Here is a 23,732-nt window from a genome sequence, read left to right on the forward strand (position 1 = left end):
TCTAGCCCTTTTTACTTAGTAAAGGACTAGAAGTCGAAAGGCCTTGCAGCACTCCATTGTTTCTCTTTCCTTCGTGGATTTGGTCTTTATTTATATATTCATTACATTCCATATCTTTAAGTGATTCATATATACATACATACATACACACAAACACACACACACATATATATATATATATATAGATATATATATATATATATATATATATATATATATATATATATATATATATATATATGTGTGTGTGTATACACACACACACACACACACACACATATATATATATATATATATATATATATATATATATATATATATATATATATATATATATATATATAAACTTAAAACTTCTGGGAGTTATGTCCCTTCCCCTTAGTGAGCACCAGCTTGTAGTGCCTAATTAGGGCCCCGAGCTCAGATTACGAGCACTTGCTGACCTGTAGGTTGACACTGTTTAAAGTGTCGAGAGCGCTATAGGTGTGATATATATATATATATATATATATATATATATATATATATATATATATATATATATATATATATATATATATATATATATATATATATATATATATATATATACACACCATGAAGGGTTTGCGTTTCAAAATGGGCTTCATGAAAACGAATCGTTTGGCAAACTGTGTTTCGTAATTATTGATAATTTCGAAAGGTAGACAAAAGAAGCTAAAAATTAAGAAAAAAATAACATATTTCAAAGGTCTTACAAGAATCCTTTACATGAGTAATAAACAATCATACAATCCTGAGCATGTCTTAAAATACACCCATGTGGAAATTCTAAATAACATCCTGTATAAGGGAAATGAGTTAAAAACTTACGATAATAATTATGATGCCTGAACAGAAAAGATAGACACAAAACTAACACAAAAAATCTAACTATAATCCCATGCAGCTTTTTTAAATAAAATATGAGACACAAAATTCCCAGTAGAAGGGGTTATGTATAAAAAGCTAATATAAAACTCCTAAACCTTTATAGCTAATCCTACAAAAGGAATGACTGAGAATGTAAGATTACCTTTAAACCTGGCTTTAAAACTCATCAAAAGGAAGCAAAGTTGCCTGAAATAAATGCTGTCGTCGCATCGTTGCGTAATAGGAATATATTTAGCTGTCTCTTTCCAGTGATACAGTGACGGGTGTCGGTAAGTTTGGGGGACCCTTCACACAGCAAGGAAAAGCACCACAAAAGTTAAATCCCATTAACGGGATAACATTTGAAAGTTACGATTTAAAGCTCGGAAAATTCAGGCTGAAAATCAAAGAGACTTAACTAAATAGCAGAGCTAAGATGGGCGGAAAAGGTTTCAAAATGGATGTATCTGTGTATTCTCACTTCTCCCTTCTTCTCCTAATCCTTCTCTTCCTTTCAAGCATTCTTTCCTTCTCTTGCTTCTTCCATCTCTTTTCCCTTCGTTCTTTGTTATCATCTTTTTCTTGTGGCTTTTGTACGATACTGAAACCCTCAGATTCGTTGGATGCAGCTACGGTCTTGTAAAAGTAATACTTGTTGAGTTAGAAGGATTACTGACATAGTTTATCTTTTTTATAAGAGTAACGAAGGCGAATACATTAGTAAAACGATGAGGACATTTTCCTAAGTACTTGGATTACAGCACTAGCGCGGATGGGACTCAGCATCCGGGAAGCACAAGAAAACGAGCATGAATGAGGTGTGCACAATACCGATGACTTTGTGTACGCGTATTTAAATTGAAATCTTTGATCCCCTAACAAAGAAAGGGTTCAAAAACAGCAGGTGGTGGTCGATTAACTTTTTATTTTTGTTCTGTTTATCTGCACCTCACATTGCAAATAAGTTATATAAATATATATATGTATATATATATATATACATACATACATACATACATACATATATATATATATATATATATATATATATATATATATATGTATGTATGTATGTATGTATGTATGTATGTATGTATGTATGTATGTATGTATGTATGTATGTACAGTATGTCTGAGTGTGTGTTTGGTAAGCGTGTCAGTGTAAATGTTCTTGATGTATTTCGTTAAGTCCAATTTTTCAAGTGTACTCGTAGTTCAAGTTCTACAAAGCTAAACTTATACACAACGGTTTAATGATTTCCCTGAAGACTCACTCATTCTTAATATAAAAAAGACGGGAGAACAAAGCCATCTGAGAAAACACAATAGAGTCCTCGTGGTTTAATACGGTGACAATTTGCCACTCCAACATACTGAAATAGACGCAAGACGTAAATTAGGTAGTTTTTTTATCTACCACTTTACCTCAGTTTTTGTTTGCTCTCTCTCTCTCTCTCTCTCTCTCTCTCTCTCTCTCTCTCTCTCTCTCTCTCCGGGTGCTAAGGCTTCTGCCTAGGTTCAGGGCTCCCTAAAACAAGTTAGGTAAGGCATAGTACCCCAGGATGGCCTGGGTTAGGTAGGAAATAATTGTGCAACTGGGGGTAATTTGCGTTTTTGAAGAATTGGCAATGAAAATAAATATATCTATATAATTTCACTGCACGAAAGGATCGATCTCTGAAGCTGACATGACATTAGAGTAGTATTAGACTTCCAAAAAAAGCTTGACATTTTGTCTATGCAGAAGACACCTAACAATCACTACGTCTGTACCATCACCCTATAATGACTCGTAAAGACTGACTGAGATCAACAGCAATCATTACCTGGTCTTTCCCGTGAAGCTGATTGCAATACGAAATTTCTTTTATGTCTTCGGTATAGGCTGACTGAGTCTCTAAATAATTCAATGTCAAAAACTTAGCAATGAGCATGTAGCCTGACGTAATTAACAAACAGTAAAAAGGGAGCAGAGAAAGAATTGCTGGCAAAAGACCACAGCCTGAAATCTTACATTAAATATACAAGAAAGCGGGTCACTGAAGGTCTCCAGACAAAAAATCCAGACAGCTGCTGAGATATTCCAGGCTCCGTTTAAAAGTTTCATGATGAATCGATAAAACAAAGCGGGGGTGGTGACACTTCGACGAAAAAGAACGAATGGTTTTATGTTTACTAAAAGGACAAATGACGTGCTGCTCCGCCCGCCCTTTCCACTTGCAGGTCTCAGGTCCTTGAAATATTATATATGTATATATATATGGTTATAATCACTTTTAGCACGTGATTCATTTATCACACGTTACCACAGGTGGAAAATAAGAGACGGGGTATAGGGCCTGACCGGTTTCGACTTTATTTTCAAGCCATTGAAAATAAAGTCGAAACCAATCAGACCTACACCATCTCTTATTTTTTCACTTATAAATAATGTGTGATATATATATATATATATATATATATATATATATATATATATATATATATATATATATATATACACTGTATATATGTTTGTACGTGTATATATATATTTATATATATACAGTATGTGTATATATATAATACATATATATATATATATATATATATATATATATATATATATATATATATATATATATATATATATATATATATATATATATATATATACTGTATACACACACACACACATATATAGGCTATATGTGTGTGTACTGTACTGGGCACAATGACCTGTCAACTTTTCAATTTCTCAACACTATCTGTTATCCTTTCCCTACAAAAGCCTTGAAACCCAAAAGGAAATTAATAAGTATAAAGCTTCCACTGCAGAGAGTATTCCAAACATTGCTGGTTAGGAGACTAATGTTAGTGCTTCGCCCATTACACATCATATTTTTTCTCTTATCTCTGTTCCTAATTCCACCCCGAACGGGATAGATACGACTACAGGACTGCCTGTTCTTTCGGTCTTTGTATAAAAACAAGTTAGCAGACATACCAAAATAGGAAAGTGTTATAAACTATAAATAAGCGATACAGAAGCGCTTTGAAGTTAGTGTGGTGTACACTACGACGGAACTATTAGTTATATGAATGAAATTTAAAGAACATTCTTTTACTCCAACAATCATGTCGACTGCACATACGCAGGACACATACACAAATATATATATATATATATATATATATATATATATATATATATATATATATATATATATATATGTATATATGTATGTATGTGTGTATACATAAATATAGATATATATATCCATATATATATAATATATATATATATATATATATATATATATATATATATATATATATATATATATATATATATATATATGAAAGGGATAAGGAGAAAGAGGTAGAGATTCAGTTGCACAGGAGAAGTTCAGGCAACTCTCCGTTCCATTTTTAACTTTGCAGTGTATCAAAACGATTACCTCCTTTTCAAAACTGAGCCAGGTTATTCTTTTTCTCTTAAATTTAGAACAAAGAATATTTCCCCATCATCAGAGATCTACTTTTCCTTTTGAAAGCGCTCCTATTTACGGAACACTCTTTGAACTACATTGAGTCGGTCATTAATGACTTGAAAGGCCGTAAAAAAAATGACGAAAAAAATTATATCGACAAAAATGAATATAAAAGATGGCGGGGAGACCCTCTAGCCAATCACTGATGATAATGATTCGTCTGACCAATCAAAATGGTGATGAAGCAATTAGTCGACTCCACACAACGAAAAAAAGTCATATGTGGGGAGGAATTGAATTCTTTTGTTGCACTTGTTATCCGTCTGATGCTGTCCACACACAAACACACACACACGTGTAAAGAGAGAGAGAGAGAGAGAGAGAGAGAGAGAGATACCCGCAAAATGGTTCCATTCTTCCGGTATATGGAGAATTGCCTCGTCGAGGCCCTGCTCCATGTGCTTCGGTCATTATTGCATGAGATGGTGTTGGCAAGAGAAGGAACGCAAATGCTTATTTAATACTGATTCAAAGGAGAGATACATTAAGAGACATTTATTTTCTTCCTCTCTTTCAAAACTTTCTCAAGTAAATGCACACTGTATAAGAGTCAAGTTCAATATTTGTTAAAATTGCTGCAGCACAAGAGAGGCCAAGACTCCAACAAAGATGGCCAAAGGCCTAAGGCAAAGATGAAAGTCGAAGGAGGACAGCATGAGAGAGAGAGAGAGAGAGAGAGAGAGAGAGAGAGAGAGAGAGAGAGAGAGAGAGAATGTTGCACACGAACCCTTCGGATGGAGGGGAAATTCTGCGGTGCGTAAAAGCCGCATTTTATTAGGTCGTGTTATTTTTTAGGAAAGCTGCTTTCACCCTGAGGTCTAGGCTCTTCAAATATTGGTTGAATACACAGGAATTCTAAAGGATTGCGATTTAAAAATAGATGAAATAACGTTGACGACAAAAGTTTATTAAAGTTCTTCATAAATCAGGAAACAAAAGCACGGTACGCTTAAGAAGCACCGAAGCTTGTTTTACGCATGGGACCATTAACATCTATACGCGCCAGGTGGACTGTTTCCCATCTATGCAGAGAGGGGATGAGGTCTCAGGTCAATGGGAATGTGATGCTGTGTTTATCTCTATAAAGATGCTGGCGCTATGCTAAGCGAGTAGCAAGCGCTGACTCAAAATGTAAATGCAGAAAGGGCGGAAGTCGAAATAAATCCTTGGGAAGGTAGGCAAGAAGGAACTCAACCATAAAATTTAATATTTGCATAGTTGCTGCTGCTTTTCTCTTTCCAGTCCTACAATTGCAACTGCTGCTAATAAAAAATGTCAGCATCTGAAACAAATGAGATTACAGGAAATATAACAGAGAGAAATGAAAACAGCGGCAAGGAACACTGAGTTGAACTGGAGAAAACAGGTAATGATTCCTAAAGCATAGAAAACATGTGATTCTAAAGTGGATTTCGCAACCAAGGTTTCATTTCACGACCAAGATTCGAATGGAGTATTGTTGATGAAAGCATAGGAATTCGAAACCGTGAGCACTGACTGTATCAGTAAGATCATCAGGTAGCGCAAACAACAGGGAGTTTGATAACAAAGAAAGTGGACGTGGCAAGGGACCTTACACCAAGGAGAACGTCTTTCCAGGGTATCTTCCGTGAGAATGGAAGCACATAAAACAGTTGGTAAAGAAGGAAATGAGCCAGAACGAAAGACTGTATACGACGATTTAGAATAGGATGGAATGACGCCATTCATCGGAGAGACAAAAAGTTCTCAAGAGGGTTGATGTAATACACACACGCACACGCGCGCACACACGCACTGCTATTCAAAATATTGGGAATGTGAGTAAAAAGGATAAAATTTGAAACTTACATTCATACATGTACATACATACATATATATATATACATATGTGCGTGTGTATATATGTATATATACGGAGTATATATACATGCACACACATATATATATGTATGTATGTATATGTATGAATGTAAGTTTTAAAATGTTATCCTTTTTACTCACAACCCCAATATTTGAATAGCAGGGCGTTCAATCTCAGAATAACAGCACACGAGCCTGTGAATTTGTTTATTTCAATAAGCAAACGTCCCTTTATTCTCCTGCAATGCATCAAGAAAATTCACGAAACAAAATTCTCAAAAACGTCAGAAAAATTCTGTCGAAGCAATATTTACAGGTGGCACAGAAAGGCACTGTGTCCTTCACCTTTAAACGTGTGGATATTTTAGAATATTCGACCCTGGCCTTTCTCGGTCTATGGTCAGTCCAACCCCCACCCCCAGCCTCTCTCTCTCTCTCTCTCTCTCTCTCTCTCTCTCTCTGTTATTAGTTTTCCCTCTGCGAAAGAATTTATCACTCGCTTTCTTCAATTTATAAGCATTAAACTTTTCGCTCTATAACTTGAACGGATATAATAGAATCTCTCTCTCTCTCTCTTACTTGTGTTAGAAGCTCTCTCCCTTTTCCAGAATATATAACGCATACAATTAATTTAATTAGATCCAAACTCGCTCACTCTATAACTGGAAAGGATATCATGCAAATATCCCTCTCTGTCTTTCCATTTCTCTTGTGTTAGAAGCTCTCTGTCCCAGAATATATCACTCATTTCATTCAGTGAAATGAGTGATCTACAGCTTGAACGGATATAGTTAATTACACTTTTTTAGTTTTCTGTAAAAGAAAACTACTGTGCCGGCTTTGTCTGTCCGTCCGTACTTTCTTCTGTCTGTACTTTTTCTGTCCGCCCTCAGGTCTTAGAAACTACTGAGGCTAGAGGGCTGCAAATTGCTATGTTGGTCATCCACCCTCCAATCATCATACACACCAAATTGCAGCCCTCTTAGCCTGAGTAGTTTTTATTTTATTTAAGGTTAAAGTTAGCCATAATCGTGCCTCTGGCAACGATATAGGATAGGCCACCACAGGGCCTGGTTAAAGTTTCATGGGCCGCGGCTCATACAGTATTATACCGAGACCACCGAAAGATAGATCTATTTTCGGTGGCCTTGATTGTACGCTGTAGCGGCTGTACAGAAAACTCGATTGCGCCGAAGAAACTTCGGCGCATTTGTTACTTGTTTCCTCTTTCTCTATCTTTAGTTTAGTTAAGATCGAAAGCTTTCTATATGCTACTAAGAGAACACTTAATTCATTTTAATTCCGTCCATATTAGTCTTTTCCGATTGTAGCTTAAAAGGATATTGAGAAACACACTTTCTCTCTCTCTCTCTCTCTCTCTCTATCATACTTGCGTTACAAACTGTTTCTGCAAAAGCATTCCAAGAACTAATCTTACTCTATGTCTTAAACAATGTCTTGGAAAAATTCGAAACACGCCAAATCAAATAAGTGTCTTTATCATCGCCAAGGTGGAGATATTTTCGGTTCGGTGTGTTTGTCTTGTCTATTAGCATGATTTTGGAAAAACTTACGTCTGGAATTTTACGAAAGTTTCACCAAACGTGGCCATCACGGCGTGCACCAAGTTATCATATTCTGGGAGATAGGAATGTCACTTTAAGGAAGAGGAGAGCTTCTGGAGAGATATGTTGCTCGGTCTTGTTTTAAGAAATCGAGCCCTATGCATCATATTACGATAAGTTATTAAAAAAAAATTGTAAGAGAAAGTTAATTGGGGATGTGCTTCTTATATACGTTTAAGATTTCGTCTATTCATAAAATTATAAGTTCGCAGCAGCCTGACGCTAGCGGTGCGTTGCGCTTTCTTAGTACTTTACGTTCTCTCAAGGTACGCATCCGTTGGCTAGTATAATAATTCTTCATTTGGTCTTATTTACGTATGTATGTATGTGTGTGTATGTATGTATGTATGTATGTATGTATGTATGTGAAGTACACCTTAGTTTAACCAGACCACTGAGCTGATTAACAGCTCTCGTAGGGCTGGCCCGAAGGATTAGAATTATTTTACGTGGCTAAGAACCAACTGGTTACCTAGCAACTGGACCTACAGCTTATTGTAGAATCCGAACCACATTATACCGAGAAATGAATTTCTATCACCGGAGATTCGAACGCGTGCCCTGCAATGCTAGCCGAGAACGGTACCGACCAGTCCAACGAAGAACTGAAGTATACACATATATAAATATATACATATATATCATATACATATATACATATACATACTGTATGTATATATATTTTCTATATGTATAATACATACACACACACACACATATATATATAAATAATTTCGAAATAACATTATGTACCCACCTCTTTCCACTACAGATATTCCTTCAAAGTTTTCATCTTAGTTCTATATCTAATTTGTCGTCTTAATATTTAATCTTGACCTCTGATCCAGTACTCCCATGAACAGAAAACAAGGAATAATGTTTTAAAAGATATTGGTTCATAGACTTTATAGCCTACTGCCAAGCTTTGGAATTTTCTTCCTGCTTCTTTCTTCTCAATTTTAATGCCTTACTTCCTTTAATAGGCAGGAAAGTCTCTCGCTTCCTTCCTCGGTAAGCCATACCCTCCTTCCTCACTTTTCCTTCCCCTTTCTGACCTGGTTATGGTTGCCCGTTCTTGAGAGAGAGAGAGAGAGAGAGAGAGAGAGAGAGAGAGAGAGAGAGAGAGAGAGAGAGAGAGAGAGAGGATTCTAACCCGGATATGATGGGCCACTGCAATTAGACTTTGCAATAACATCCAATTGTTCGCTTCCGCAAAGCTTCTTTCAAAACAAGAGGGACTAATGAAATGCATCATAATTAAAATATCACCTCCGCTGAATCATGTGCTGCGATATAGAGACCCTCAAGCAATCTATATTTCCAAGGGAAGATCCTTAGCGGTTATGTTGTCCTTTTCATTTTTATTTTTAAGAGGTTGTCTAGACGATTTTTTCCCAGAGAGCTCGTCTTTCTTCCCTGACAATCAATGCGGCCCGACCTTTTAAACTAACACGCGACTCAGGAAAGAGTTAAAAATTGGGGTTCGATCTATCCTCTGCTCAGAGTTATATATGCAGGAGATGCAACTTGAATGTGTCAGTGACCTGACAGGTGTGAACAGATATCGTTATTCTGTTAAAAGCATAATGTACAGGAGCTGCAATCTGAATTTGTAGTGAAATACAGAAATGAATAGAGGCATCTCTAAACTCTTATAAAATAGATTAATTTGTTCAAGTAACAAAAAGTTACAAAGATTGTCAAAAGCATAACAGAAAGGAGATACAACTGCACAGATACACTACCCGGTACTCAACTTACAGATGTCAAAGACAAGCTAAAAATACGCGCACAATGATAAGAGAGATAGAGGGGCGCAGACAGAGACATTATGATGATGACTGGGAGGAGGATGACACACAAACATTACCCGGTACTCTTGCAGCTGCTCAATGACGGCTGAAGGGATTTTGAAGCTTTGCACAATTGTACAGGATGGTGTAATAAAGGGTGAGCCAACTTACATTTAAACGGCCCGGCCTCCCACGCCCTTCTCATGGGACACGGTGGGAAATGAGCACACCACCGCTGACCACTAAACACACACACACACACACACACACACACGGGGAGAGAGAGAGAGAGAGAGAGAGAGAGAGAGAGAGAGAGAGAGAGAGAGATATGGGGGGGCGGCTGTCATAAACTTTCCTTACCCAAATGTAATAGAGAGAATAGCGAACACACAAGGAAAGATACGCTGAGAGGGAGATATAAAATAGAAAAAGACGAGAACAGGAACGTTGGGTGGGAAGAAGTTGGGGGCCGAGGAACAGAACAGAGAGAGAGAGAGAGAGAGAGAGAGAGAGAGAGAGAGAGAGAGAGAGAGAGAGAGGATGGACTCTAGTGAGAAAAGGAAGGAGATAAATATAGATATACAAATAGAGAGAGAGAGAGAGAGAGAGAGAGAGAGAGAGAGAGAGAGAGAGAGAGAGAAAGTTTTCCTTTATACATTTTCCTAATCTGAGGGCAACACCTGGACTGCAGCCAGATGTCCCTTGGCAAAATCTTGAGACCTAAATGACAACTTTTTACGAACTCGTAGCATATCAACGACAAGGGTTAGAAAAATAGATTTATGAATTTCCTTTAAAAGTTTACACTGGTGAAAATGATGTAATAGTCCTACTTTTTAAAAGTAAGCATTTTCACTCTATAAAAGGAGAGTTTTTATGTCTGGTTCTGCCAGTGTCTAGCATAATTTTATTTGTAAAGCTTCAATACAGCAGATTTTATTTGGCAATCACAGGCTACAGTACCGCTAAAAAAGATTTTGGACTTCTACGTGGTTGCTGACACTAGACCATAGTGTTTAGTGTTTAATACAACTTTATTATTTAAAATCACTGAGCCAAGTATCCAGGTCATTAATATCTTAACCTTATTTTATTGGGGAGGTTATAAGTGTGGAAATCTTTCCACAGGAAAACATACTGGTCAAATACGGCCAAAAAAATTGCATAATACGGATTTGTCATAACGCAAAGGTTACGGACATTTATAACAAGACGCCTGGTGCAAAACAATAACAACTAAAATGTTGGAAAAATGTGAAAATCAATAACAGTGTCTTTATCGAAAACTTTCCTTTTAATACCATGGAGGAACAGAAGCAGACCTGGAATGCGGGGTAACAAAAATGGCGAAAAGAAATTGCTTCAATATCTACGAAGGGAAAAATTGGAAGCGGTGCAAAAGCAACATACATAAGAACAGCCGACTGCTCTTGCGTACTGATGAGAATTTTGCGTAAATATGTAATTCGTTGTTAAAGATTTTGAAAAAGAAAGTCAGAATACGTATAAACATTGAAAGACTAAACATGGCAGCGGCTGATGTCTTTTTTCCCAAAGCTATCCCTCATATGGTAAAGAAAGGATGGCATATACAAGCAAATCAAGTATATCAACCTTTTCTTCAGTACTTGGTACTGGGGTAAAAATTTAAGTGCTTTGAAAGTGGATCAAATTTGCGTTTAATGACCAAAAAATTGTCCATATTAATAATCTTCCCATGTCACAGACCAACAATTTGAGGTAAACTAATTGATGACGAACTGACAAATTCGTTAACATTAGATCTAGAATAACAATAATGACTGGTTTTACTTGCAAGGTGAAGTGAATCATCTACCCTATGACCACCACGACTTCAAGTACATTTGTAAGTCTGCAACTAGACATCAGTTGTCCGAGATTTAATCAATCAAGGAGATATATATACACCACTTCTATGAAATTCTCTCTCTCTCTCTCTCTCTCTCTCTCTCTCTCGTCCTCGAGGCGCAATGGCTACGCTGTCTTCATGAATTTCAGTCCGCATCACGCCTGAAGAGGCATCTGGCAACTCCACAAAGTTGTTATTTATCACTGTTACTAAATTAATATTACTTCGTCATTTGGTAAACAAGTAACGTCCCGTTCACAAGGTTGGTGATTTTGTCACACTAGCATCGTTACCCATAGATTCTCGTTTCTTAAACACAGGGAAATTATCTGCTTGTCACCTCAGCTTCCCGTGATGTGTACCTATATTCATGAAGCCAACTGCACCACTCACTGTTCTTAATAGGAACGGAATGTGCTCGCTTCCTGAAGACACGCTATGCCTCGGTTGATTTAAGCAATGAATTACAGTATATCGGATTGTTAATTAGCTGCTGCGGGTCTCAGCTGGGGTGTATATAGAGAAAGGGAGGGTGAGAAACCAATATAATAACACATATGACTGGCCTCTGCCTTTGGAAATCCAAACCGGGAGGAATTCGAAGTTAATTCTCATCCTACCCGGTTGAAAAAATTAATCGTATATATTCTCTCTCTCTCTCTCTCTCTCTCTCTCTCTCTCTCTCTCTCTCTCTCTCTCTCTCACACACACACACACACACACACACAAACGCACGCACGCACAGAAACACACTCTCTTACTTCAACACAAAATAGCTAAGATAAACAGGAAGAAAACTGCAAACAACGGGACAATCATGAAAACTTCTAAAGCACGGCATTTCCTGTTCCAGGTCACGAGTCAACTGAGGAACTCCTCCAGGCAATCTCCCGTCTTCCAACTCTCCCGATCACAAGACCAAAGACCGACTTGTGATGCCCGGGGAAGGACCAATAGGACCTGCCATGACCGAGGATCCCCGTGATTTGCTCCTCATGACTAGAATACTCAAGCTTATCCTATAGGACCTTGAGAACAAGTTACTCAAGCTTATCCAATACGACCCTGAGGACAGGTTATTAAAGCTTATTCTACAGGACCCGCGAACAGGTTATTTCATCTTATCCTATAAGACTCCTTTAACAGCCTATCCAATATTATCCTGTAGGACCCAGTGCACAGGCTATTCGCCCAAGTGACATCAAGACATTTCAGAGAGTGCTACTCAATTAATGTAGCAAAACATATAAAAAAATAACGCGATCAAGTGGCATTGTGATACCGACAACGAACCCAGTGGAAAAAAACTGATTAAAGTAATGTAAATGCTACTTATATACCTACATAATCTATGATAAAACGGAATAATCGAACCGTTATATTTCTATAGCAATAACTTTCCAAACAAGAGATATCAACCTGTGAAACCTGTACCCAAAGAAAACACAAAAATACTAAGATAGAAGCTTTATGTTCCTATTAGCTCTAATGCAATATTAATTAAAGATATAAATATAAATACTATTTTTACGACTCTCTTTTATTAAGGAAAAGTATACTAAGACAGCAAAAGACAACGCTATCTCAGAAGTGGAGAAAAACCATTCCTCAGAAATATCCCATACTGTCAGCCAACATATCACATTAGTGTGCCATAAAATTTAAGTGTTCTAGAGTTTATTTTTAGTAACCTGACAGTGTTGAACCTACCAGGGGCCAACTTGACCCTGAAATAAAAAAGTGACTCTGTGATACCAAGAAGTGGTGAGATCTGTGATCAAAGACAAAACCTATCATGAATTTCTTATGCTGTGTCCTGGCCTTCCTGCTGATACACATTATCTCCTACGAGCAGGTAAGTCAGTCAGTTATTATTGTTCAAATATTTACAGTTTAGCTAGAGGATAACCAAACGAATAGTTCTGTCTTAAAATAAGCCGAGAATGGTATAGAATTTGCTTAATTATTCCAATTTTTCTTCATGTCCTGCGCAGCGCTGATGCACTACAGCAGTAGGGGATTTAGTGGCATCTGAGCTTCTATACGGTTTTCAAATGGCAAAAAGAGAGGAATGCTTTGAAACTATACGTTTTTGTTATATATGATGCTATCTTATTTTATATATGATGCTATCTCATTATTAAAATAACAGTTAGCCTGAACGGAAAAATAAAGGCAATGATTTTTCAATACCGACCAGTCGTCTACTTACCCCATCTTACACTCAAGTTTGACCTACGAATGTTTTTTTTTTTTTCTTAATAAAAATGGCACATGTCAAGTTTTGTATTTTATAAAGACAGTCATGACTAATTAGCATATGTATGTAATTTGACGTCGCAATGACTGTGGTCAACGACAATTAAGAACACAGAAACTTCACGTCAACTGCCAAAAAGTAACACCTATCAGACGTTCGTATATGATAGCAAAAAGAATCCTTCCCTTAATACATAGGAAAGTTGAAATTTTAAATATGGGGAGATGTGCACGATAAAATTTAAGCTCTATCTGGGGTACTTTCGATAGATATTTAAAGTGCATATGAAGGAGTTATAACCTTACCCTTACTCTGAACTGTAAAACCCGTACCTGAAAAGAGAGAAAACAAAATCATCATTTGCATATTAATGTTACGTATTACAAGAAAAATAAAAATCATAATGTTAAAATGTTTTCATTCAACCAACAAAATATATCAATTTCCAACTAGCAAAATAAATTTCCATTAAAACTGATTAAAAAGTAATAGTTGTAGATTATAACTCGTAACTGAAGCAAGCTGATCACCAAGTGATTCAGTTTACCCGCACTGTGCTTTGGTGATTCTTCAATATATTTTGCGCCAAGCTTTATGAGCCCTCAAGATAAAAGGCACAGGACTTCATAAATCTCTCTCTAATGATTACCTCCTACAGAAATATTTGAAGTAGCCTTTCTGCACTGGTGAACGCGGTCCTCTTTATTTCTTGTTGTTTATATTTATGAATAAATTCGACCGTTCAGCAAAGGAATTGGCTACCAAGGGAGTTTCCCTTGGGAAGCAGTTCCTTCTTCTACAGAGGCAAGAAGTCTGATATTCATTAATATTTTGCCGTGACTGTGACTTCGTTTTCTTTCCCCATGACTCTCTTCAAGTGGCAACGAATCTAGACCAAGCGACACACTTTTGTTCCACTGCGGAAGAACTATTTTAACGACCCAGTTTAACTTAACTCAGCAGAATAATCAAAGTTTATCCCCATTCTAACTTAATTTAGCAGAATACTTAAACTTTATCTCAAGAATGTCAATGGCCAAGTTATAAACTTTGTAGAATGCTAACTTCATAAAGGTTTTCAAACGATTTTTAACCAACATTATCTTCAATGACATGAAGACTGCACTCGAAATCCAGTGGTTCTTATGAATGATTCTAAAAATACTGTATAATTAAGAATAAGTTTATTTCCCTCTATATCTTAAGGAAGTATCATATCGTACAGATTCGCTTCGAAACATCAGCACAAAACCTTGGCTGACTTTCTGAGACGTATCAAGACCTCATTTCTTTTCTTTAAAGTCTTTTCCGTGAGTAAAACAAAGCAGTGCAGTGTGGAGAATGAAATAACTAAGGCCCTGAGTTCCCCCAGCCGCATTTTGTCACTGGTGCTGTGAGGAAAGAAATATTTTGAAGACAATTCATCTCCAAGACATTTGGTGCTCTGACAACGTTTATTAACTTATGAGGAACGCCAACTGAAAAATGAATCTGGAAACTCAAACACAAGACGAACTAACATTATTATAAGAAAGTTATGACACAGGAAAGAATGGACTGAGGTAAAAGTCGTGCCCAGGAGTGAAAGGTTTCGACAGGGAATGGAATTTCATGAGCTGACATCCGAGACCACCCACTAATATGTCAGGAACATACAACAATATCCAACAGAGACGCCGCTTGGGACACACTCTAAACTACAAAGCACTCACAAAGAATGAGAGAGAGAGAGAGAGAGAGAGAGAGAGAGAGAGAGAGAGAGAGAGAGAGAGAGAGAGAGAGAGACTTTTCATGGGAGTGTATTCGACTAATCCCCTCTTCGGACATTTCCCTTATTACAAACCCAATTCCTGAAAGCACTTCTCAAATGATCGTGGTTCCAATGGGTTTCTTATGACTCTCAATCCCGGAAAGGTTAGTCGATAACGTTGAATACCGGATAACGGTTCATTATTTAATATTCAAGGCGGATCGTTAAAACCTCACTAAGCCTTAGCTATCTGCATTATTGGGAGCGTAACGTAAGAATATCAGACATTCAATTTACCTTAGTTCAGTAATTGTGAGAGAGAGAGAGAGAGAGAGAGAGAGAGAGAGAGAGAGAGAGAGAGAGAGAGAGAGAGAGAGATAAACATTCGAGTTAGAGAAATGGTTTTCAGAATCATAAAACTTTCCGAACATAGAAATGTTTTTTATCCATAAGCTTCACTTCGATCAATAAAAATTCGCTTCGAAAACTTTTAAAAGTTCCTCCTAGAGCCAGAAAGACTTTAGTGAAAGACTGAGGGAACGGGTCTGTTACATTCTATACGCGGGTAATCTACTTTACTTCATTGTGATCTCTTTTCCTATTTGATTAACATGTGCCCACAATCACCTGAAGAGACTGCCTCTATGCTGTCCTACTTCATTTAATCTAACTTAGGAACATCGCTGACTTAGTTAAATGCAGGGAGCGAATTTATTCCAAGAGGCAGTCGACATCTTCAGTGGAGACGTTCAGGGCAGAAAAAATCGCCCAAAATTGCCTTGTATAAAAATAATATAATCATAACTAAGGTACTGTTCAACATTTAACTTTAAATGAGCAAGATAAGGAATCAGAATAAATATTACGGGGACTGAGTTATGAAAGCTTTTCTAAATAGACTATTGTAAATACTGAAATTATATGCTCTACTACGGAATAGACGAATGATTCGATTAATCTTATATATTTCTCGAATACTATTAATGCGAATGGAAAAAATGAAGAAACGAAAGTGTCTGCTTAGAAAAAAAATTAGCGAGTTTTATCAACAAAGGACACAAGAAAAGCAAGACTAATGGTGACCAAACTCATACAATTTATCTTTTAAGCACCATAAGAACTTCACAATGTTCTGTTTACGACAATGTCTCTTCTGGTTAAAAAGGTCAACATAAGCATTAAAATAAAGACTTAAGAACGTTTTTTTAGTTTGTTCCACAAATCAAATTGTGACTATCCAAAACTTAAAATTCCTTTTTTTTTATCATTATTACCGAAGGATTATTTTTTTACCATCAATAAAATCAGATTCACCCTCTACCTTCCTAACATTTGGACCAACCTACGATCTTCATCAGCGGAATTCGTAAACCGATCAATATGCAGATATCATAACAGACCCCAACTGTGACAAACAAGAGAACTGTCACAAATAACAGAATTACCAATAATGTTCCAGAATAATCGGATTGTGATACAGATCGGGATGTGCTGGAGTCCAGTCTTTCAACTTAACACTGTCCTCACCGAAATTCCTAAACATCTGAGTATGCAAGTACGTCAATTCGCATGCGCACTAAACTTCTTTATTTGGAGCTATTATATCACAAGGCAGTGTATGCGTAAGAAATTAGAATCTTTTTCATATGGACCCAGTGAACCCAAAAGTAGGGGGAAGGGTAATTATCAAAATTCTTTTGATGTAGAGGCACCGATCCCAAAGGGAAGGTAAGCATCCCAAATCTTTTAATTTTTTAAGGGCAACGATATACTGATAGAGCTACCTACTACAGTTTTATAATCCAAGCCAAATAAAACAAGAAGGACGGAAGTAAGGTGCACCCTCTTCATGGCAATAGACCTGCTACTTACGGGAAGAAAGACTATAAAAAAAATTAGGAGCAAAAGACGGAAAGTCACCGTATCGTTTAATTCCAGGATTAACGATTTCCACAGAGCAGATGTGGGAAGAGGTGGCCCAAAAGGGAGAACAAATATCAAACCATTTTCCTTTCGACTCTCTTAACCAAAGGAGGACCGGGTAAGGATCTTGGAAATAAAAGGTGAACAACCATATTCTGAAAGGCAGCATTATGGCCGGAATATTCAGGTCTCACAAGAACCCAGGCATCGTCTCGTCTCTGTTTCGCTTTAAATAAGGAGTGACAAGCAAAACGAACAGCGAGCGATCAGGTGGTGCTTCATTGTTTTATAATTTCGCTAATGATCTCATTTCTACCCCTGATGAACGACTCAGAGTTCCAATCAGCCTCTGGGAGGTCGACGTCGTCCGCCCGTTGTCTTGCGAATAAGACGCTGCAGTCAATCGTTTACGAATCTACATGGAATCCAGCGATGTAAACAGATTTAATTAACCGTCTATTGATTAAGAAAAGTCATACAGAGCGCAAACACATGAGCCGGCATGTACCAAAGAGCAAATGACAACAGGACTTGCTTACGGAAGCGAGTGATGTAAATAAACACGTTGTTGATTCAACTACGAGAGATTAAAATGAGAAATCCCATGTTTGCTTTCTCCTCCTCCAATCTGCTACGTAAAGCATGCTGGATTATAGTGTTATGCTCCACGATAATAGAAGCAGGCATCACGAATGAGAAATAAAGTAAGCAACGCTACATTTTTAATGGACGTCTTTCAGGCTCCTTTTAAAGGCAGCTCGGGTCCAGAATCGTAAAGCTAAATTACTTTTAGCAAACCGAGCAGCATTATTTTGTACTAATGAGTCTTTCATCCTTGAAGTCTAAAGCTTTACCACTTTTAAGACCCCCTTTACTCCCGCACACACGCAGACATATTTCATTCTTCCAAAATTTCGTGTATAACATACGTAGCAAAACCTTCTTTTCTATGACTTTCAACACTAAACGTTTTTTATTTTCTTGGCCTTTTTACGGTCTCGTGCTCCAAATCATTCGAGCCACACCCACTACGGGTCAGTCCTATCTTTAAGCTTTCGCGAACCACCCATCAAAACAGAGTGATTTCACTTTATTATTCTTAACCCCCTCCTCCACATATTCCTAAAAAACTAATAGTTTCTCATTTCTTTTTACATGTAAGAAATACATCTACTTTGGTGATATGACCTGACATCTCCAACCTTCTAGCCTCTTATGTAAATTTAGCAATGAAACTATAGTTAATGCCAACCTCGACTCATGTACTCGGTTTCAGCGGCAAAACATAGACCATTTGCCTTTAATTTCTCTTATGCTCTAAGATCTCCTTTTCTACTCATTGTGTCATCACTTGCAAAACTGACTGCCGAATTCATCTGTATGCGAAGAGTATCATTTCTATAACTATTAGTATTCCTGCAGCATCATTTTACTTGTCTAGAATTCCTGTTTTCTTAACCATCTCTAGACTACATTCGTGGTCATTGTGTCGTCTCTGAAACATTTGCAAACCCTTCGGTCTGTAAGTGTTTCTTTGCTCAGTCGACGGTGAGCCCTCTGAAGGCAAGACACCATTCAAATCTTTATTACTTCTTGGGGAAAATTTCTTGAATTTTTGACTGTTAACCTTCAGTCTTCATATGGTTTCCCCAATCTTTCCACAAAACAACATACGGCCATATAAAGACCTTGCACGACCTGCCTACATAAAACAGATCATCCACTAAGTAGACTCGAATTCATACCACAGTCAGTCGTACTCCGTTCTCTGCCTTATCTTGCATATTCTCAAGTTCCAGTACACTACTACTGTACTGCAACAATTGTAGCCCTATCCAGCATCAAAACTCATGGTGTGAGCCCACACCTGTCGTACTATGCCGTCCACACTCAACTGAAACTCGTTAACCAGCATAATTATAGATTCAGATCAAATTTCATAATATTCCAAAGGTGCTTTTCTTGAAGCATTATAGTATCAAATGTTACGATCATCACCTTTTCCATTTTTATCTCAGGAACACTTCTTTCGGATAAGCATAAAATAAATTTTCATGTCTGTCGCTACAGTACAATATAATTACACTATAATGAAACAATATTGTTGCACGAAAATTTTTACATTACGCAGGTAATCCGCTTTTACAGCAGCCATTAGCATCCTTCCGACGCATGCTGTAATAATTTATGACAGGAGAACTATTTTCTCGTTGTATATTTTCTATTATAAAGCTTCTTTACAACCCTTATTCTGTCATTAAATCTACACGAGGCTATTTTCCCGAACATAATACCAATTTCCGAAGAGATCCTATATTCCTTGTGTAACAAAACTATTGTTTACTGCAATCAGGGGCTTTTCTTTCAAGCACTTGAGTGCCCTGAGAGTGCAGATCAAACACATTTCCCCTCCCTTCACTAAGCCTCTTATTGTGTCGTCCTTTCATTCTCCTCGTTCTCACTCGTTCTCACTCCCCACCCTGTACATCAAATGATATTACTGAAATGTACGGTTCCGTACTGTTAACGTAAAAACAAAAGTTTAGGAGTCTGACGAATGATTTAAAGATATATATATATATATATATATATATATATATATATATATATATATATATATATATATATATATACATATACATATACTGAAATACAGTTTTGTATACCTGTATAATTTTTTAAAACATTTGTGTTGACCTTTCATTATATACACACACACGCACACACACACATATATATATGTATGTATGTATGTATGTATGTGTGTGTATATGTAAAAATGTTTAAACATAAGTACTGACCTTTCATTTTGTTTATATACTGTATATATACTCACACATATAATTTATATATATATGTATATACACTAATATGTATATATTGTATATATATATAATATATATATATATATATATATATATATATATATATATATATATATATATATATATATATTAAACATATATAAAACTTAATCACTAAAAATCACTAAAATATGCATATAAAAATATAAACAGAGTATACGGCCACCAGAAAATTTTAAAACAACGAAGTGCAAAATCATCTCGCCTTTATTACAAGGTATTTTCATCGAAAACTTGTTGTTAGTAAAACTACTGTTTTACTGACAACAAGTAAGATAAAAGCGGTATATAACCATCTTAACGCATACCGAGATAATTACACTTGAAGTAAGGAGCAGCTGTCTAGAATTAACTCAGGTACTGGATAAACCAGAGAGAGGTAAAGGACCTCAACGATATACTGCGATTCTTCGGTTTCTGTTTGTTCAGAATGGGGTCAAGAATGTGCAAACCTGAGATTAAATTGATCCCATTTTCCGTGGTTAGATTTATTAGTTAAGACTAAGAGATTTCAGGAAACAATAATTTTACATTTTAGGACCAATATATTTTATGTGATTTTGCAATTAGGTGCACATTATGTTTTGACCCGTTCTATGTGAATATTTACGTTCATGAATTCTAACATTTCATTTCCTATTTGTATGGCCCAAATAAAATGAACCACTGTCCTATACATGGAATCTTAAAGTCACTGTTGTTAATTTCGTGAGGACAATTTCTTATCAGCATATTTTTACTAGTGTTATTACATGAAAAGATTACATTTATGTCTCCTATTTCTAACAATGATCTGACAGACTCAAAAACGAGGAAATACAGCAAACAAAGGATATTCTTTTGTGATTATGCGTTTCTGCCGCTTTTACTACAACAACACTTCACAGGTTTCTTGTAGCAAGTAGGGACTTGTGTCATCCCTAAGGAATCATCCCCTTAGAGTCCCACTTCAAATGTAATGTCCTTTGTATGAATTCAAATGGTAAAATGCCTTGGAGAAAAGGGAAAATATCTTGCACTCCGTTGTTTCAATATCCTTCTGGCCATACATATGCATACATACATACATACATACATACATATATAATATATATCTAATGAAATATGTGTATATAAATACAGTCTATATATATACTGTATATATACATACATCTATACACACATATACATTATATATACGCAAAGTTCAAAGACACATAAGTGAATTGTATATTCAGGGTATAAATTTTGTACGAATACAAATATAAAAGGGAACCTTTAATTGCATAAAATAAGTGATGATCATTTAACGTTTACACAGCATCAATAAACACCCCACGGAATATTCGAAATTTTTTGTTTTTAAAAATTTTATCAGAACATTTCCAAACAATGATAAATTTGATATTAATAATGCTGATGTTTACGGTCTGGTGGTCTAATTCCTGATTCCTATTGATTTTTCCTTTCCAGGAGGGTGTGATGAGCAGCGTCCCCTATTCCTACAACTCTATGGGCTTGTGGGGCCACAACGTGGTGGCTCCTCCTGTATGGGGCCATCCGCCGAAAATCTACAGGCACCGCCGAGTCTCGCACAATAAAAATCCCCAGCTGAAGAAGGAAAGGAAAATCAGCCAAGGCGTAAGTGTTCATAGAGCTCAAAAGCCTTTCCTAAACATTCCAATTACTGCAGTTATTGATGCGAGGCTCTCCTGCCTTCGATTCTTCATGAATCTGCCTTTTCTCTTCACTATTTGTAGAACGCAAACGTATCACAGATGTAATCTCTACTTTTTCTATACGGAGCAAATGCATTTTATCTTTACCGCTGTAACATTTATGAATAAAATCGAAAAGCATACACGATTCAATCATAGATTTATACACACACACACACACACACACGTATACTTATAAACACATTTAATTAATTTCATAACGCGTTCGTGTGTGTGTGTAAACTTCCGGTATCCAACAACTTTCATACCAAGACATTCTGTTAATGATGGTAAACAAAGTTAGTAATGATCCTCTCATCGGAGGGCAAGGCTAAAATTGCACGAGATCGCACTCAGCTCTCGACTTCCCTCTCACGATCTAATGAGCTTGGCAAGAAGTATCCTAACGAGAGCAAGAGAAAACTCGTGGAAATATTAAGGACACAGTCTTGAGGTCATTCCTTGGTTCCCTGATTACCTCCGGTTTGTACCACTGTTTCTACCGGGATTTGTTGCCTCCAAGAGGCGTGGATCTATCTCACTGCGAAAGATGTTTTTTTTTTCACCACAAAATGTAGTTCTCTGATTGTGACGTCTTTATAATAAACGGTACATTCATTTTGATTACGTAGTGTTCTATATATATAATATATATATATATATATATATATATATATATATATATATATATATATATATATATATATATATATATATATATATATATATATATTTCACCGATAACGGCCCCAAAAGCCTTTCTCTACAATCAGAAGTAACACACTAAATTTCCACATGGAAAAAAAGAAGAGAGAGAGAGAGAGAGAGAGAGAGAGAGAGAGAGAGAGAGAGAGAGAGACAGACAGACAGACAGAGAGAGAGAGAGAGAGAGAGAGAGAGAGAGAGAGAGAGAGAGAGAGAGAGAGAGAGATGAATGACCAAGTATATTGAATATATACCAAAAATAAAACTCAAGAGCTCACATCGGCTACTAAACATTAGTTCAAAAAACGTAAATCAATATAATTTATCACAGAATTTTTAGTGCTTAATACATCTCCACTATTCTGCAGCACAATGACAATGCAGCAAGAGGGTTATTTCCAAAAGAAAAAAACCTGCGCGCAGAAACTCAATCTACATAATCCCTTTTGCCCTAATTAGGACGCATGTACCAAATACACAGAGGACCGAGTTTACTTGTGCTGCATTTTTCATCCAATGTACACGCACAAATGCTCCACTTGAAGATACGGCACGTGCTGTGTTTACAGGCATTTTTTTTATCTTCTCAAAATTTGCATTTTATTTGACATGAACAGAAGTGTTTGTTCTGTCTGTTCACAGCTTGGAAAAAGTCTCAGGGCTACATAGGTAGTGACTAGGAGAGGAAAAATTCAAATTTAAGAGATGCTGATTAGAAAATAATGTATTGAGCAGTGTTCAAACTTATTGTTCTTAAAGTCTAAACAATAAAATCGTTCGGTGTATATTTAGAGACGCCAAGACCCACACGCATATATTGAGCAATCAAACCATTTCCACTCAGAATCGAAAGATGAACAGGATATATAGAGCGATTGCTTATATAGATATAAATAACTACTAAGAGATACCTTCGAGCGCTTTACTACAACGTCCCTTGGACTGCCAGATAATTATTTTAATATTTATCTCACAGCAG

At 36.5% G+C, this 23,732-nt stretch overlaps 2 protein-coding genes across 3 annotated transcripts in view; one reads left to right on the plus strand and one right to left on the minus strand.

Moving 5' to 3' along the window:
* LOC136835947 (procollagen-lysine,2-oxoglutarate 5-dioxygenase 1-like) overlaps positions 1-23,732 on the minus strand; it is a 390,163-nt gene that overhangs the window by 47,458 nt on the left and 318,973 nt on the right. The window lies entirely within an intron of this gene.
* LOC136835948 (immunoglobulin domain-containing protein oig-4-like) overlaps positions 1-23,732 on the plus strand; it is a 108,237-nt gene that overhangs the window by 25,473 nt on the left and 59,032 nt on the right. Inside the window, exons 2-3 of one of the 2 annotated variants that reach the window (XM_067099846.1) lie at positions 12,408-13,409; positions 21,804-21,971. In XM_067099846.1, the coding sequence (XP_066955947.1) occupies positions 13,350-13,409; positions 21,804-21,971 (228 nt within the window). In that variant the 5' untranslated portion in view covers positions 12,408-13,349. The remainder of the gene's footprint in view (positions 1-12,407; positions 13,410-21,803; positions 21,972-23,732) is intronic. The other variant, XM_067099847.1, reaches the window with a different exon arrangement.

This window comes from Macrobrachium rosenbergii, chromosome 55, assembly GCF_040412425.1.
Source record: "Macrobrachium rosenbergii isolate ZJJX-2024 chromosome 55, ASM4041242v1, whole genome shotgun sequence".
Taxonomy (NCBI): Eukaryota; Metazoa; Arthropoda; class Malacostraca; order Decapoda; family Palaemonidae; genus Macrobrachium; species Macrobrachium rosenbergii.